The 18,050-nt window shown below is 46.2% G+C and overlaps 1 protein-coding gene across 6 annotated transcripts in view; it reads left to right on the plus strand.

The window, feature by feature from the left end:
- The window catches only part of SYTL3 (synaptotagmin like 3), a 67,399-nt gene that overhangs the window by 22,290 nt on the left and 27,059 nt on the right, over positions 1–18,050 (plus strand). For all 6 annotated transcript variants that reach the window (XM_065588897.1, XM_042857262.2, XM_005291539.5 and 3 more), the window contains one exon: positions 6,959–7,023. In XM_065588897.1, the coding sequence (XP_065444969.1) occupies positions 6,959–7,023 (65 nt within the window). The remainder of the gene's footprint in view (positions 1–6,958; positions 7,024–18,050) is intronic.

An 18,050-nucleotide genomic window follows, 5' to 3' on the forward strand; every position in this document is an offset into this window, starting at 1 on the left:
CCTAAACTTATCTAATTTAAATTTGTTACCTTTTAATTTCATTGCATATCACTTTGTTCTTGTATTACCAGAAAGTGTAAATAAGAGTGTTTGATTTACCTTCTCTGTACTATTATATTAAATACCACCACTGAATACACTCTTATTCATAACATCCTGTCTAAGTGGAATAGTCCAAACAGGGATATTCTGATACATTTCTGCCTTTGATGAGAAACATTCTGATACAGAGTTTTGAAATCAAGCCAGCAGTTCTGAAGGTGAAATTCATCCCTGTGCATAAGGCGAGTACTTTAAATAAAATTCATCACTATGAAGGTCAGTATAAGGGCTGTGCACCACTTAAATCCCTCGTTAGACCTCAAATTTAGGTTTAAATAAGAACTCAAGTGGTGTATAGGTCTTGTACTAGCTCTTTGAACAGGGTTGACTATCTGTGAATGGTTGCCGGTTTAAAGTCAATTTGTGTATCTTGGGTGACAATGCAGTCTTTAGGAATGCACAATGAATGTCTTTTCATGTAAACTGTGATTTTTAAACAATGTATTTTGAAATGCATTTATCACAAAACGGGCAAAGTAGTTTGCCCCACATTTGGGGCTAAATAATTATGGGGTTGTTTTTTTGGGGAGGAAGGAGGGAAAAGCAGCTTTTGAATTATGAGTTCCAGAACCATCATCTCTACCTCCAAAATGCTTTTCTTTTTAGTGAAAAGGGGATGGATTCATAACTCTTTGTGTGTGTAGGCAACCATAAGTTTCCTACACACAAATGGATCACATTTTTTCTAATTTGTTTATTAAGATTATTGTTCAGAGGCTAAGTGTTCCAAGTTTTAACATGGAAAAACTCTTTTTATCCTAAAGCAACTAAAAATAGAGGTTTATAATAAAAGTGTCATTTCAGCCATATAAGATCACATCATATCATATCTCATATCATCACTTATCCTGTTATTTATTCATGCATGCAGCAAGACACACACACATAAACATGCCCAGGGAAATCTATTTTTCTGTCTATTGTAGATGTTGAAAAATGATGCAACTTCAGTGAGTGAAATTTATCTTTGAGGAGAGAGCCAGCACAAGGCCCTATCTCCATTTACTCCTCATTTGAGCTCATCACTTAGGGCCTGATCCAAAACCCATTGGAATCATTGCAGGTTTTTCCATTGACTTTAATGGGCTTTGGTTCAGGACTATAAAGCTTAAGAGATGGATAGGGCTATGTGTGGGCCCTCTGTAATGGGGTAGTTCCACTCAGTGCCCTATGGGAAGAGGAAAGATGTAGAAATGTAGAGTCCCATTTTCAGAGGTACTGAGCACTCATACCTTCTGTTGAAGTCAAGAAAAGCATGTTGACCTCTGAAAATCAGCATCTAAATGACTTCTTGCAGAATCTAGGTCAGCAGAAGCTCTGTGTGTCTTTGTGATTACAAGTAGAGTGACTGCTTATAAATGATCAAATACAAAACACACTGGTGTATATTTGATAAGCAGTATAATTTAATTATCTTCAGCTTGATTTTTTTTACTCCTGATACTGCCTAGCTCTCAGTTGCTGTTAAAATGTTTTTTCTCCAACAAACCATTGGTATCAGCAACATCACTGATGTTCTTCCTTCCCCACCCTGCTCTTTAGATACTAGTCTTAGATATTCGATTATCTGTGGAGACAAACTTCATGTATCAAACTGAGCATAAGCAATGACAAAAAGGCTATCATAGAATATCAGTTTTGACATTTCAAAAACAAAATAGAAATGTATTTCCCGTGTGCTGTATCTAGATGATTCTAGGTATTACTATGAGTCACACATAAGTGAACAGAAATCAGCCATCATTCTCTGTTCTTGGTCTTGCTCTGATAAGTTTATAAATGTGAGTAGAAGCATCTTTTAACTTCTCATGTGCCCTTTCTCTGTGCATGGCTGAGGGCAAATATCTCTCAAGCAATCCCATTATACCCTTGGTTATGATTTATCACAGGACTACATACATGTCCCCATTTGCTAGATGAACACTGTTAGTCAATTTCAACTCTTAAGTGCTCAGATCCCACCTGTCCAAAGAAAATAAATGTTTAACTGAGGTCGGCATTTGGTTTGCTATATTGTGAGTAGAAAGAGAGCCATACTACAATGTTCCAATGGGGATCAGATCAGGGATTTTGGGGCTGATCATATTGATCATATTGTTAGTCATGTAATGTATTCAAACGAAATAAATCTGGATTGAATGAATGCTAGATGTAAAGTAACATTTAAATATGTACATCCTGTGGTAGGAAGGAAGCGGTGAACAAGGATAAAGTTATTTATTATGTTATTTGTCTTTCTAAATGAGTGGGCCCCAAATTTTTCAGGGTCGCATCCCCCTTACCCCTGTCCATGTCCCCCATAAAAGCATGATTTTATGGAAAATATGTCTTGTTCAAGAAATTTTATATAATTTTTTTATTTTGATGAGATTACAGGTATGGTTGATAAAGGTAACTGTATTGGCATGGGGTAGCCATGTTAGTCTGTATCCACAAAAACAACAAGGAGTCTGGTGGCACCTTAAAGACTAACAGATTTATTAGGCCATAAGCTTTCGTGGGTAAAAGACCTCACTTCTTCAGATGCATGGCCACCCAAATAAATTTGTTAGTCTTTAAGGTGCCACTGGACTCCTTGTTGTATTGGCATAGTGTGGATTTAGACTTCTGTAAGGTGTTTGATTTAGTTTCGCATAACATTCTGATTAAAAAATTAGCATTATACAAAATCAATATATCACATATTAAATGGATTAAAAACTGGCTAATTGATAAACCTCAAAAAATAATTGTAAATGGGGAATTATCATCCAAAGCAGGTGTTTCTAGTGGGCTCTCACAGGGATCTGTTCTTGGTGTAATGCTATTTTGTATGTTTATCAATGATCTAGAAGAAAATATTAAATCTTTGCTGGCAAAGTGTGCAGGTGATATGAAAATAGGTAAAGTGGTAAAAAAATGATAAGGATAGGTCAATTATACAGAGCAGTCTAGATCACTTGGTAAGATGAGTTCATTTGAACAACATACAACACGTATAGGTCAGTTACAGGACTGGGGACTCTGTTTTGGAAGCAGTGACTCTGAAATGGACCTAGGGGGTCATGATGAATAACTAACTGAATATGAGCTCCCTGTGTTTTACTGTGGCTAAACTGGCTAATGCAATTCTTGGCTGTATAACCAGGGGGAAATCAAATAGAAAGTTGATATAACTTATGTATACATACGTTTGCTAGAAGCTGGGAATGGGCAACAGGGGATGGATCACTTGATGATTATCTGTTCTGTTCATTCCCTCTGGAGCACCTGGCATTGGCCACTGTCGGGTAATGGGCTAGATGGACCTTTTGTCTGAACCAGTAGGGCCTTTCTTATATTCTTATGAACAGCACTGGTGAGACTGCTACTAGAATAGTCTGTCCAGGTCTGATCTCTACACTCCAAAAGGGTGTTGAAAAATTGGAAAGAGTTCAGAAAAGAGCTACAACAATGATTTGAGGTCTGGAAAACTTGCCTTACAGTGGAAGACTTAAGAAGCTCACTCTATGTAATCTATGATATATATATATAGCTACATGGGGAGAAGTTCTGATAGCATGGGGCTCTTAAATGTGACACAGGCATAATAATGCCCAGTGGTTGGAAGCTGAAGCTAGATAAATACACGCTAGAAATAAGGTGCACATTTAGAATAGTGAGTGTAATTAACCATTGGATCAAAGGTACCTAGTGTTGTGATGGATTCACCATCACTTGACGTCTTTAAGGCAAGATTGGATATCTTTCTAACAAGTATGCTCTAGTCCAACCACAAGATATAGGCTGGAGAAAGGAATTACTCGGTGAAGATCACTGGCCTGTGGTGTGTAGGTCAGACTAGACTGGGGTGGGGAACCTGCGGCTGGATCCGGCCCGCTGCTTCATTTCATCTGGCCCATGGCAAGTCTCCGTGACGCAGGCTGGAAGCCCCAAGCCTTGGCGCCCTCTCCCCCCTCCCCCCACAGGGCTTGAGCCACCAGCGCCAGCTCACCGGGTTGCCAGAAGTCTGGTCGGCTCTGTGCCACTCCCAGCATGTCCCTGTGGCCCCTAGGAGCAGGGGTGATCAGGGAAGCTCTGCGTGCTGCCACCGTCCCCAGCGCCGGCTCTGCAGCTCCCATTGGCCGGGAATCGTGGCCAATGGGAGCTGTGGGGGCAGTGCCTGTGGGCGCAGGCAGCATGCACTATGCAGAGCCCCCTTGCCCCTCTGCCGAGGGGCTGAACATGGCAGCCGCTTCTGGGAGCAGCGTGGAGCCCCAACAGGCAGGGAGCCTGCCTTAGCCCCTCTGTGCCACTGACCAGGAGCTGCCTGAGGTAAGCGCCGCTCAACCGGAGCCCGCACCCCAACCCCCCTGCCCCAAGCCGGAACCCCCCCCTGCACCCTAACTCCCTCCCAGACCCCGCATCCTCATACCTCCTCCCACACCCCAACCCCAACCCTGAACATGCTCCTGCACTCCAAATCCCTTGGCCCCAGCCTGGAGCCTCTTCCTGAACCCCAAACCTCTCATCACACTTTGTATCTGATCCACAGCCCAATTAAGTCAATGGTAACCTGTGTGACTTTGGGAAAGTCATTTAGCCTCAGTGTGCCTCAATTCCCCATCTGTAAAATAGCACTGCCCTACCTCACAGGGATTTTGTGAGAATAAATACATTAAAAATTATCAGGCCCTCCAACACTATGATGATGGAGTCTTATAAGGACCTAAGATGGATAGATAAGACTCTTTTAGTGGCTTCAGTAGCTTTGCAGTAGGCTCTCTCTGGATGAATTCTGTTCTACTGTTTCCCCTCTGTAGTCAGTCAGTTCGCCTATTTGTATGGATCATTCACACAACAGGGGAGAGAAAGATGTTTTGGAAAATGTAGTGTTAAAGCCAGAGGACTCAGAAGCAGTTGTATGATCTGAACCAACTTGAAACTTATTGTTTGTTTGAAAAAAAAAGTTCAGATTTCAAGTTGATTGCATTCATTTAAAGCAATCTAAACATTACAGATCAGTATTCCTTTATCCAGAACTATGGAACCACTGTAACAAGATGCTTACTTTCTTGTAGCAAAAAGCACTTTTTTAACAATCAACAGACAGTAGGATACATGGGTAAAATAAAACTGGATTCTGGCAAGACACTATTATTTCAGTATTTGCAAACTGTAATAAATTCTGGGTTGTTTTGCTTTCATAGCCATCTTAATAGTGATGAAGACCAAAATGAAAGCCATACATTATTGAAAGGAAGCAGGCAAACAAATTATTTAAGATACAAAGGGATAACTCACTATAGTTAGGCTTAGAAGGATTAGCACTGATCAAAACTATAGTTAGGCTTGGCAGAATTTGCTTTTAACTTTTTTATAATTTCAATGGATAATATAGATGTTTATTTTTAAGCATTTTATTTTATTTTTATCTGATTAAATTTTCACACTTGCACAAAATTATGGGTTTTAAGCATCTTTTTCTTCATTTATAGATTTAAATTTTCACACCTGTGGGAAATTATGGGGGGAGTTCAGACAATGGGGGGCAGACAATAATTATTTCTTGATAGTAGACATTGAGGTTCAAAAAAACTGAAGCTTTATAACCATCAAAACACAAATTGTATCACATGTCAAAATTTACAAAGTAAATATCCTGAAATCAAACTTTAATAAGTTCTCAAGCAGTACTTTTCTTACTTTGTCTATCTATAAATTTTGATTATTATTGATGGAAATATTTTTCTTCAGTTTGTGTGTGTATGGTGAAATAGATGTTTACCTGCATTTACCAATACAAATCTAATCCTTTCAAGCCTAATCATAGCACATTATATGGGTTTAAAGCAGTGTCCAGTACCCCTACTGCCAAATTTTCAGATTCCATTGTCTTAAGTTAAGCACCAAAATCTATGGTTAGACAGGTAAAAAATGGCCTGATTTCAAGAGGAGCTGAACATACTCAATTTCCAATGGAGTAAGTGAAAGTTGCAGGTGTTCAGCTCCTCTGAATACAAAGTCGCTTATTTAGGTGCCTAAAAATGGATCCTAAAACCAAGCTGCAACAAAAGCACACAGCGTCCTAAAGAGTATACCATATTTTAAAAGGGAATGAGTTGAGAACCAGAGTGGCAGCCCAACTGCTGCATTTCCTGTCCTTTGTGAATTTCAGTAAGAATTATATATAGTTTTTTGGTTTTGGTTAGTTACAGGCTTTTGAATTTTTCTCAAGGATCTGTCCTTATATGCATTTCATACTCAGTAAACATCACCCATTTGATCTCATGATCCTGATGCATGCAGGTACTGTGCATGACAGTTGCCAGCAGTGCACTAGCTTCTCAAAAGAGGAGCAGGGTAAGGTAAAGGTTTAGGCCATGGCATCACCACACTGTCCACATCAATGAGGAGAGTGTGTGTTGCATCTTCTTCTAGGGTTATGACACTGCAGTGTGTGCTGCTCTTATATAGCCATTCTGACTTACACCTAAGAGCGCACACTACAGTACCTTTACACTCCTTCAAGCTAGGCTATGGCAGAAAACAGCAAGCTAGCGCTAAGGTCCTTATCTGAGGTCATAAACCAAGTCAGGTGCAGAGCTACGAATAGAATCAAGAACTCTTGACTTCCAGTGTGTTGTTCTAAACACTCGATAATACTTACATCAGCGCAGAACAGTTCTTACTGGGAGACCAAAGCTGATCCTTTGCCCTCAAACTCGGGGTTAGATTGTAGCGATCTCCCATTAGTTGTACTGTACAATTAAGAAGGGTCCCTCTATAGCCTTTGACTGTTAAACAGATTTTTGTCTTAAGTGCACATGTATATGGTCATGAAAATTCATCTTGGAAACTGTGTAAAAGGTTCAAATGTGTGTTGTTTGTTTTTCAGAGACATGAAAGTAAAGACTGGGGAATGGTTCTTTGAGGAACGTGCCAAGAAATTCCCAGCTGAAGGTAATTACTGCAGCAGGCAACAAACTGGTTTGCGGTGTATAGTCCTCATCTAAGTAATGTACAATACAAAATCTTGATACACTACTTTGTTTCATTTTTAGCCCATTTAGTAGGAGATAGGTCTGAAATAAAGACTAGATCTTGTGGTATGTGTCTCTACAGTGGGTGTAAGACAGCAGCATGCCTGCCTCTTTGCCTCAAGCATAAACCAGAAGAAGGCCTTAAGTACTTTGGCTGGGTAATATGAAAATATTATAACCATTTTAATTTGAACAATGTGACTGAAATTGTGAGCACCAAATAAGTGTGCACCTTAAGACGAATAAGAAATACAATGGTCTGTGAAATAAATATAGATGCACTAGGTATGTGAACTGCAAGAAGATATCTTGCAGCCTTTTAAGTTAATGGCAAAGTTCCCATTGATTTCAGTAGTGCAATCCTACAAAGAGGACAGGATGGAAGACAATAAAAAGGGGAAATTTACAAACCTACTATGAGACCGTGTTCAGCACATACTAATCTATGGGAACCTAAACCACAACCCATTTGGAACCCAATTATACCATCCCCCTTGTGTAGTGCCCTCCTATGCCACTGGGGACACAAAGTAGCCAACAGGTGTGTGGAGATGGCAGATCCATCCCCATCCACAGCACTGGAACGCAAAGCAGGTCAGGTGAATGAGGAACATGCTGCATCACCTAAAGGGCTACTGCAGTGTGCACTCTACCCCTGCATTCTGGGGAAAGGATTGTGTTTTATGAGACATAGTCCCTTCTTGAGCTCCCCTGGGGGTCCTGTAGCTTCCCACTTCCCCTAACTGAGACCTGTGTCTAAATGACACAAACTGGACCAGAGTATCCCCATTTTATGACTTTAGATGTAGAAGGAGAAGCCAATAGGCACTGGTCCTTAAAATACCACCTCAGGGAGCTCTGTTTATCGGGGAAAACATTAGCAATATAAGAGAAAAAGGACGTTATACATTAAATAAGCAAGCAGTCTTTGAAACAACAGGCATTCACTGAAAGCTGGCATCAAAACAAAGTGAGAAGCTGAGTAATGATACACTTCCTTGCTAAAAATCAGATAACAGCAGTTATTTATAGACTTCACTGAATCCCCTTCTAGATAGAACACACTTCTCAATTTAATAATGTTGGTTGATTCACCTTCTTACGGGCAGTGGAGTTCCAAAAGTTGTTATATGAGCTCATCTCTCTCTCTCTCTCTCTCTCTCTTCAGAGGTGGTTGGTGAGAGTAAAGACGTAAATCTAAAAAACCTCTCACAAATACAGAAAAGTGATCTACTGTTATTCTTCTTTGAGTGCTTGTTCATGTCCATTCCAGTCAGGTGTGTGCGCGCGCATGTGCACGTTGGCCGGAAGATTTTTCCCCTAGCAGCATCAGTCGGGTCGGCCTGGGCGCCCCCTGGAGTCGCGCCCTCATGGCGCCTAATATCTAGCCCTGCCGACCCGCCACCCTTCAGTTCTTTTTTACCTCCAGTGACGGTGGCTGGAACTTCCCTTAGCTCTTGCTCAGCAAGTTCATTCTTTATCTGCTTGTATATAGTTAATTCGTTAGTGTTATTAGAGTTATTAGTGTCTTAGTATAGAGTTTGTTGCCCCCCCACTCCACTTCCTGGAGCCGTGGTATGCCGCGGTCCCTGGGTTTCAAAAATTGTGTGGTCCGCGCCAAGGGCATGCCAAAGAGTGACCCTCACTTGTCGTATCTACAGTGCCTGGGGGAGACCCATCAGAAAGATCGTTGTAAGATCTGCCACGAGTTCCGTACGAGAACTCTTAAGGAAAGGGAACAGCAGCTCAAGGTGATCCTCATGGAGGCAGCTCTACGGTCCCACTCCAACCCGGGCTCGGGAGACCTGACCCCTACTGCGTCGTCCTCGATGCGGAGCGCCCCGGTGCCGTCGGCGAGCTCGGCACCAAGAAAGGACTCTTCCCGAGACACTCGGCACCAACACGGCTCCTCACGGGGCCCGTCTGATAGTAGGCACCGTTCCCACTCGCCAGTGCCTCAAAAGAAGAAGAAGCCGGATGACAATTCTCCGGCCAAGCCACGAGACGTGCGATCCCAAGTGGGCCACTCCTCAGGATCCCCTGCCGGGGCCATGTCGACTCCTGCCCAAGTGCGGCAGTCAAGTCCGGCCCTGCCTTGATCATCGGCGCCTACACAGCAGCTGCAGCTCCCGTCAACGCTGGACCCGTACCAGGCTGCTCGGGACCTCTTCCATCTTACGGCACCATTCTCGCCTGCCAGGGAGGAACCCTCAGTGCCGGCGGATCCGCGTCCTCCGGTGCATTCGAAGGGGAAGCCAGCTATGATGTCGAGACAATCCACCTTGCCATGTCCCTCAGTGCCTACCACTTGGACAGAGAGCCTACCCAATCCCTGAGCTCTCAACGTCCAAGACACCGAGGTTCGGCTCCTCCATGGTCTTCAGTGTCTGAGACCTCAGAGTCAGAGTCTGACTCCTATCACTCTGGGAGGAGCAGAAGTCGCAGATCGAGGTCCTGTAGAGACAAGAGAGAGCCCCAGGTGTGCCCTCTGCAGTGGCAGAACCCGCCTCAGTGGCCCTTCTGGACCCCCTGGGCTTTTCACCAGGGTCAGGGAGGAACCCAGGGTCCACACTCTGCGACATCTTCCGTGGCCTCTACCACCTTCATGCCACTTTCCGCTGCGCATCTGCCCTTGGCGCTTACAGTCCTGATGCCTCTGCCTCCGGCTCCATTGTTGATTCCGGCACCGTGCTCGACTCCGACCTCAGCACCGCCCTTCACGGCATTGACACACCCGTCTCCCACGCCTGACCATTGTCGACGTCGACCTTGATGCAGGCACTGGCGGCCCCGGTGCCAATGGTCGGCACCGGGCCCCCTGCTTCCAGTGGCTCCTGTGAGCGTGCTGGTGCAGCTCCCTCCAATAGGGCTGATGGCAGCGCCGACGTGTGCTTCGATGTCCACAGCCCCGGCACCATCGATGGCACCACTACCTCCAACGCTGCCCTGAGAGTCACGTGACCCCCCGGGGGTAGATGGTAGGGAGCTTCCACTCCTGGCACACACTTCCTCCTCTTTGTCGCCGGACGAAGCATTGGTGGGGACAGCCATAGCCCCTGCGTTAGAGGACAACAGAGTGCTACAGCAGTTGCTGCGTAGGGCCGCCCAGGGTCTGGGCATCAAGGCCGAGGAGGTGGTGGAGGAGGCTGACCCCATGGTGGACATCCGAGCACCCTCAGAATTGTCACATATAGCCTTGCCACTTATAAAGACCATTGTGGACACCACTAAGACCCTGCGGCAGATGCTGGCATCCTTGCCTCCTACTGCCAAACGCAATGAGTGGCAGTATTTTGTTCCCTCCAGAGGGTTAGAGCATTGATACTCTCACCCGCTTCCTGACTCCCTGGTGGTCGATGCGGCTAACCAGCGTGAGAGACAGGGCTTCCAAGAACCCTCCCCAAAGAACAGGGATGCTAAACACCTAGACCTTGTGGGTAGAAATATGGAGCTTCAAACCACTCGACAGGTGGTTTGCAGCTCCGTATTGCTAACCAACAGGCCATTGTGAGCGGGTACTCTTACAACACCTGTGCAGCAATGACGAAGATCACTGAGCTCATCCCTTCGGATTCACGAGCGGAGTTCACAGCCTTGGTGGAGGAAAGGAAGCTAGTCTCCCAGGCTTCGCTGCAGGCTGTATTAGACGCTGCAGATGCTGCCACTAGAGTGATGGTGATGGAGATAGCTTCGAGGCGCAGTGCTTGGCTCCAAGTCTCAGGGTTACCGTACGAGGTCCAGCAAACCATTCAGGACCTCCCATTTGAGGGCGAGATTCTGTTTTCTGAAAAGACAGACAAGCATTTGCACAGCCTGAAAGACTCCTGAGCCACCCTCAAATCCTTGGGCCTGCACACCCCCGCCACGCAGCGGAGACACTTCCACCCACAACCTCCTCAAAGGTTCTAGCAGCAGAGCCGACAGGACGGTTCTTGGAGGAGGAACAGGAGTGGCAGGAGAAGGCAACACCCTTCCTCCACTCAGGGCTCTGGCCATCCCAAACCACCCTCTGGTCCTAAACCAGCCTTTTGAAGGTACGGTCGAGGACGGCGCACCAGATCACAGACTGGATCTAACCCGCCTTGCCTTTTCCTCCCGACTATCCCCTTTCTACCGTGCATGGTCCCATATCACCTCGGACCGCTGGGTGCTTCACATGGTAGAGAGGAGGTACTCCATCCAATTCTGTGCCCTCCTGCCCTTCCACCCTCTTTCCCCATCCGTCTTCAGGGACCCTTATTACGAGCAACTTCTCATTCAGGAAGTGCAATTGCTCCTATCACTAGGGTCAGTAGAGGAGGTTCTTCTTCGAGTGTTTGTGGAGCCCCTGGAGTGGTGCCTTCATGGCGCTGGATATATACCCCAGCCGACCCAGCGCCCCCTCAGTTCCTTCTTACTGCCCGTGACGGTCGTTGGAACTGTGTAGCGCGGCATAGCTGTCCTCCACTCTCCCTAGCTTTTACTTCCCGGTTTGGTTAATTGTTCTAGTTCTTAATAGTTATATAGTTAGTGTAGTTTTGATAGTTGTAGTATTAGTTTTGTAAGTGAAGTTAGCGGGCTGGAAGGGGCCCCTCCCCCTTCCTCCCTGCGTGCCGCCTGGGCTCATGCCCAAGGCTCTGGGTTTTAAGCCATGCTCAGCCTGTTCGAAGCCTATGCCAACGGGAGATCCCCACAACTCTTGTTTAAAGTACCTCGGGGAGTCTCACCAGGCCGAAAAGTGTAAGATCTGTAAGGCTTTCAGGCCTCGAACTAAAAAGGAGCAGGACTTTAGACTCCAGCAGCTCCTTATGGAGGCGGCCCTCAGCCTGGATCCTCCTTCGGCACGCCAAGTTCCGGCACCGAGTGCCTCGGTGTACAGTGCTCTGGCGGCGACTTCAAGTACTGCACCGCAGGGAGACTTGGATAGAGACCCACAGCACCGGTCCTCGCCGGCACCGCGTCCAGCACAAGCACCTCGGCGCCTCCCCAGGACAGAAGAGACCTCGCAAGCCGGAGGGGGCTGCCTCCCAACAACCGGTACCCCCTTTGACAACCTCGGATTCGCGTCCGGCACCGGAGCGACTGAGAGTACAGGCGCCGATATCGGCACCATTGACTCAGGCACCGAGGGAAGGGCCGTTGAGTCGGCATGGACTGGCTCCCCGACCCGCACCGTGGTTGAGCCCTGACTTCCATCAACGCCAGAGATGTTTGCAACGGTGAGGGACCTCATTGCCCTTACAGAAGCGGCATCAGCTCAGGCTACGGCACCGCATCTCACCCATGTAGTACAGTCTAGGGGCAAGCCAGCCCTAATACGTCCACCATCTCCGAGCGTGGACACTCGGCACCACTCCCGATCTCGGAGCAGGTCCCGGCGCCGCTCGCAGTCCCGGCGCCATTCTCTATCACAGCACCGGTCGTACTTGCGGCCCAGATCTTACTCCCAGTACCGTTCCGCCTTGTGGCACCGCTCCGGACCTCGGTATCGTTCGGGCTCCCGACGCCACTCCCGGCACCGGTCAGAGCACTGATCCCATTTGAGAAACCGCTCCTGGCATCGCTCCCACAGGCGGTCTTCACACAGGGCGAGGGCTTCTATTCCCGGTACTTCCTAATACCAAAAGCCAAAGCCAGCCTTAGGCCTATCCTGGATCTGCGTGAGCTCAACAAGTTCATGAAGAAACACATCGCAGTCGCTCAGAACCACAGGAAGTTCCTCAGGTTTGTGGTCAGTGGTTCCCACTACCAATTTACTGTTCTCCCATTTGGCCTGTCAGCAGCACCCCAAGTATTCACCAAATGCATGGCAGTCGTCGCCGCTTTTCTGTGGAGATATCAGGTACAGATATTTCTGTACCTCGACGACTGGCTGATCAAAGGCCGCTCCAGGACAGGTGGAAACTCAGGTCGCGTTTATCAAAGCCACTTTCGACAACCTGGGTCTGCTCCTAAACGAAGCAAAATCAACTCTGTCCCCCGTCCAGAGGATAGAGTTCATGGGGCAGTATTGGACTCGACCCAAGCCAGGGCATTCCTCCCACAGGCAAGGTTTCAAGCCCTCAACGACATGATCCAGAGAATCACTCAGTTTCCTACCACTACTGTGAGAAACTGCCTGAGGCTTCTTGGGCACATGGCAGCCTGTATGTATGTGGTACAGCACGCCAGACTCAGGCTTCGGCCACTACAGACATGGCTTGCACCAGTCTATCGACCAGCCCAGGACAGCTTGGACAGGATCGTGACTCTGCCTTGCCCTGTCCTTGATTTGTTCCAGTGGTGGATCGACACTCAGGAGGTGTGCTCAGGGGTCCCCTTTGCTGTCCCACAGCCATCCCTTTCATTGGTGACGGACTCATCGGATTTGGGCTGGGGAGCTCATCTGAGGGACCACAAGACCCAAGGCCTCTGGTCGCAAGCAGATCTGCGCCTCCACATCAATGTCAGAGAGCTCAGAGTGGTGCGCTTAGCGTGTCAGATATTCCGCCCTTACCTAACCGGCTAATGTGTATCAGTCATGACGGACAATATGGCTGCAATGTTCTATATCAACAAACGGGGGTGCACGCTCCTCTCCCCTGTGCCAGGAAGCCCTCATGCTATGGGACTTCTGTGTAGAACATTCAGTCAACCTCTAGGCGTCATACATCCCTGGGATTCAGAACGAGCTGGCGGACCACCTCAGCAGGTCATTCCGCAGCCACGAGTGATCCCTTCGCCCGGACATCACAAGTTCAGTCTTCCAGAGTGGGGATTTCCCCTGATCGACCTCTTCTCCACGCGAGCAGCAGGAAGTGCCAGCAGTTCTGCTCCTTCCAGAATCACAGCCCGGGCTCCACAGTGGATGCGTTCCTCCTCCATTGGGGAGGAGCTCTCCTATACGCCTTCCCACCGATACCACTCGTTCACAAGGTCCTGCTCAAGATCCACAAAGATCATGCTTGGGTCAGACTGATAGCGCCGACCTGGCCTCATCAGCATTGGTACACATCTCTCCTAGACATGGTTATGGGAGCCCCGATTACCTTGCTGCTCTTCCCATATCTTCTCACAGAGGCTCACTGACCTCTCCAACACCCAAACCTGCAGTCGCTCCATCTCACAGCGTAGAAACTTCAGGGTTGAATCCGTCGGAGCTTTCCTGTTCAGACCAGGTTAGACAGGTCCTCCTTGGCAATAGAAAACCCTCAACGAGGGCCACGTACCTTGCCAAGTGGAAGAGATTTTCTGGTCGGTGCAGCCTGACTCGCCCCCGATGCTAGCCTCAGTGTCGCATATTCTGGATTACCTTCTATATCTGAAACAGGAGGGTCTCTTGTTACCTTCTATAAGAGTGCACTTGGCTGCCATCTCAGCATTCCACCCAAGCGTACAGGGCCACTTGGTTTTTGCTAACCTCATGGTCAGCCACTTCCTAAAGGGGCTCGATAGGCTGTACCCGCATGTTCGCCAACTGGTTCCTGCCTGGGACCTCAAATTGGTCCTTTCTAGACTCATGGGGCACCACTTTGAGCCTTTAGCAACATGCTCCCTGCTCTACCTCTCCTACACGGTCGCGTTCCTGGTGGCGATATCCTTGGCCAGGAGGGTGTCTGAGCTCAGGGCCCTGACTTAAAGTCTGCCCTACACCGTGTTCTTTAAGGATAAAGTTCAGTTCAGGTCCCACCCTGCTTTCCTCCTGAAAGTTGTGTCGCATTTCCACATCAACCAGGACATTTTCCTTCCAGTTTTCTACCCTAAATCTCATTCTAACAACAGGGAGCAGAGACTCCACACTCTGGACGTCCGCAGAGCGCTTGCTTTCTACATTGAGAGAACGAAACCATTCAAGAAGTCGGTCTGGCTCTTCGTGGCAGTGGCGGACAGGATGAAAGGCCAGCTGGTTTCGGTCCAGTGCATTTCATCATGGATAATGGCCTGTATGAGCGAGTGCTACAACCTGGCAGGGGTTCCCGCGCCTTTGATCACAGTGCACTCTACCAGGGCACAGGCTTCATAGACGTTGTGCCTGGCTCAAGTTCCTGCCCAGGAAATCTGCAGAGCGGCGACATGATCTTCCATACACACCTTCGCCGCACACTATGCAATCACCTGGCAGGCCAGAGACGATGCAGCCTTCGGAAGAACAGTACTCCAATCAGTGGACAGCTCCAACCCCACCTTCTGAATTCGGCTTGAGAGTCACCTGATTGGAATATACACAAACAAGCACTCGAAGAAGAAAAAACGGTTACTCACTTCTCATAACTGTTGTTCTTCAAGATGTGTTGTTCATGTCCATTCCAATACACAACCTCCTACCCTTCTGTCGGAGTAGCCGGCAAGAAGGAACTGAAGGGGTGGCAGGTCGGCAGGGCTCTATATTAGGTGCCTTGAGGGCGCGACTCCAGGGGGTGCCCAGGCTGACCCGACAGATGCTACTAGGGGAAAAATCTTCCAGCGAACGTGCACATGCGCGCGCGCACACCTGATTGGAATGGACATGAACAACACATTTCAAAGAACAAGTTACGGAAGTGAGTAACTGTTTTTTCTCAGACATTGGGCCTGGTCCTGCAGGGTGCTGAGTGCTCTCAGTTCCCAATGAAGTAAACTGTGGTTGATGACATTCATCACCTTTCAGGATCAGGTCTCTGTGGATAACTGAAACACTGCATTGTGCTTAGTTATGCATCTTCCCAGAGTGTAGGAACAGAGCCCTCTTTTGGCTTGATAGCGTAATGCAAGATTAGTTGTTCACTGTATAAGGTTAATTTACTAGCATATACTATCGCTAACATTTTTATTCTTTCCATGTTATAGGTTTTTAAAAAAATGAAATGCAATACTGGTATGCAGCTTCTCCTGTTAATATTTTAGCAACTTAAACAACCAACCTTCATAAAAGCAATTAGCTGCTTTTACTAAATAGTAAATTACAGTAGAACCTCAGAGTTACGAACACCTTGGGAATGGAGGTTGTTTGTAACACTGAAATGTTTGTTATTCTGAACAAAACATTACGGTTATTCTTTCAAAAGTTTACAACTGAATGTTGACTTAATACTACTTTGAAACTTTACTATGCAGGAGAAAAACGCTGCTTTTAACCATCTTAATTTAAATGAAACAAGCACAGAAACAGGTTTCAGAGTAGCAGCCGTGTTAGTCTGTATCAGCAAAAAGAACAGGAGTACTTGTGGCACCTTAGAGACTAACAAATTTATTTGAGCATAAGCTTTCGTGGCTAAAACCCACTTCATCGGATGCTCAAATAAATTTGTTAGTCTCTAATGTGCCACAAGCACAGAAACAGTTTCTTTACCTTGTCAAATCTTTTTTTTAAAAACTTTCCCTTTATTTTTTTGAGTAGGTTATGTTTGACGGAGTACTGTACTGTATTTGATTTTTTGTCTCTGTTGCTGCCTGATTGTGTACTTCCGTTCCAAATGAGGTGTGTGGTTGACTGGTCAGTTTGTAACTTGGGTGTTCTTAACTCTGAGGTTCTACTGTAATGGGCTAAAGAGGCATTTAAAGCTGCAATAAACCAAGATACCGGACATTACTCACTGATAATTGTCCTTACGGTCAACTGAGCATCAAATTCAGGACACTTGGTAAACTTTATAACATTAAGAAAAAATGATTATTACCACCAAACCCAACTGTTAAAAGGTGTTACCTCATCTATTATTATAGTTAATGATGTCTTCTGCAACAGACCACAATACCCACATTGCTCTTAGAGCAATATTACTAGTGACATACTGACATTGCTAACAGTGACTTAGCAATGAGCCAGTTACTTGCTATTTTCCACTTATTAAATGAATTTAGTTTACAACTTTTGTCTGTTTGTAATTTTTATTACTCTAATTGTTCGTGATTGATAAAGCACGTATGATTGTTGTTCTTAATGCCTTGTGATTGGTCATCTAAGTCATGTGGCATTGTTTCTGCTCCCTGATTGGATGACCCAAGCTTTATACACAGTCTCTTTTTTGTTTGTGAGTCATTGGTGCATATTCATAATTGTTCAAATGTATTGTGTGAAAAATGAAAAGACCTTTTCAAAATCACATTGGAAGTGCTTTCATGGGTATTGCTTTTCTGTATGTTCATTTGCACTACTTTTCACAGTGCTTATGTTTTATAGGTCATATTTACTTCTGTGCATTGGTCAGCACAAGGCCTATGCACTACTCAAGTCCCATTTATGTCCACTTAGAACTCTAGAGAGGGAGGATGGTCTAGTAGTGGTTAGCCTCGGACTTGGAGACCCTGGTTCAATTCCCTGCTCTGCCACAGATGTCCTGTGTGACCTTTGGCAAGTCACTTAGATCTGTGCCTCAGGCCAGTTCTACACTGCAGACCTATGTCAATATAACTACATTGCTCAGGGGTGTGACATAACTACTGCCTCTCAGAGAGGTGGATGGGAGAGCTCTCTCCCATTGGTGAAGGAGCATCTTCACTTAAGTGCTGATCCTGCATTTTAAGTGTAGACCTGCCCTCTGTTTCCCATCTGTAAAGTGGGGATAATAGTACTTCCCTGCCATGCAAGAGTGTGAGGATAAATACATTAAAATGTTTTGAAGTACTCAGATACTATGGTGATGGGGATCATATAAGTATCTTAGATAGATAGGCCCAGTATCTGGGAATCAGATAAGATTACTTTTCTGTATTTATGAGCAGTTTTTCACAGTCAAGCTGGAAATGCATCTTAAGTGGGGTCCTGCAGGGATCAGTCTGGGGTCTGATTCTGTTCAATATCTTCATAAATGATTTAGATAATGGGCATAGAGCATACACTTATAAAATATGCGGATGATACCAAGCTGGGATGGGTTGCAAATGCTTTACAGGATAGAATAAACATTCAAAATGATCTGGACAAACTGGAGAAATATCCTGAAGTAAATAGGCTGAAATTCAATAAGGACAAATGCATTTAGGAAGGAACAATCAATTGCACATGTACAA

The sequence above is a fragment of the Chrysemys picta genome, chromosome 3, assembly GCF_011386835.1.
Source record: "Chrysemys picta bellii isolate R12L10 chromosome 3, ASM1138683v2, whole genome shotgun sequence".
In the NCBI taxonomy this organism is placed as follows: Eukaryota; Metazoa; Chordata; order Testudines; family Emydidae; genus Chrysemys; species Chrysemys picta.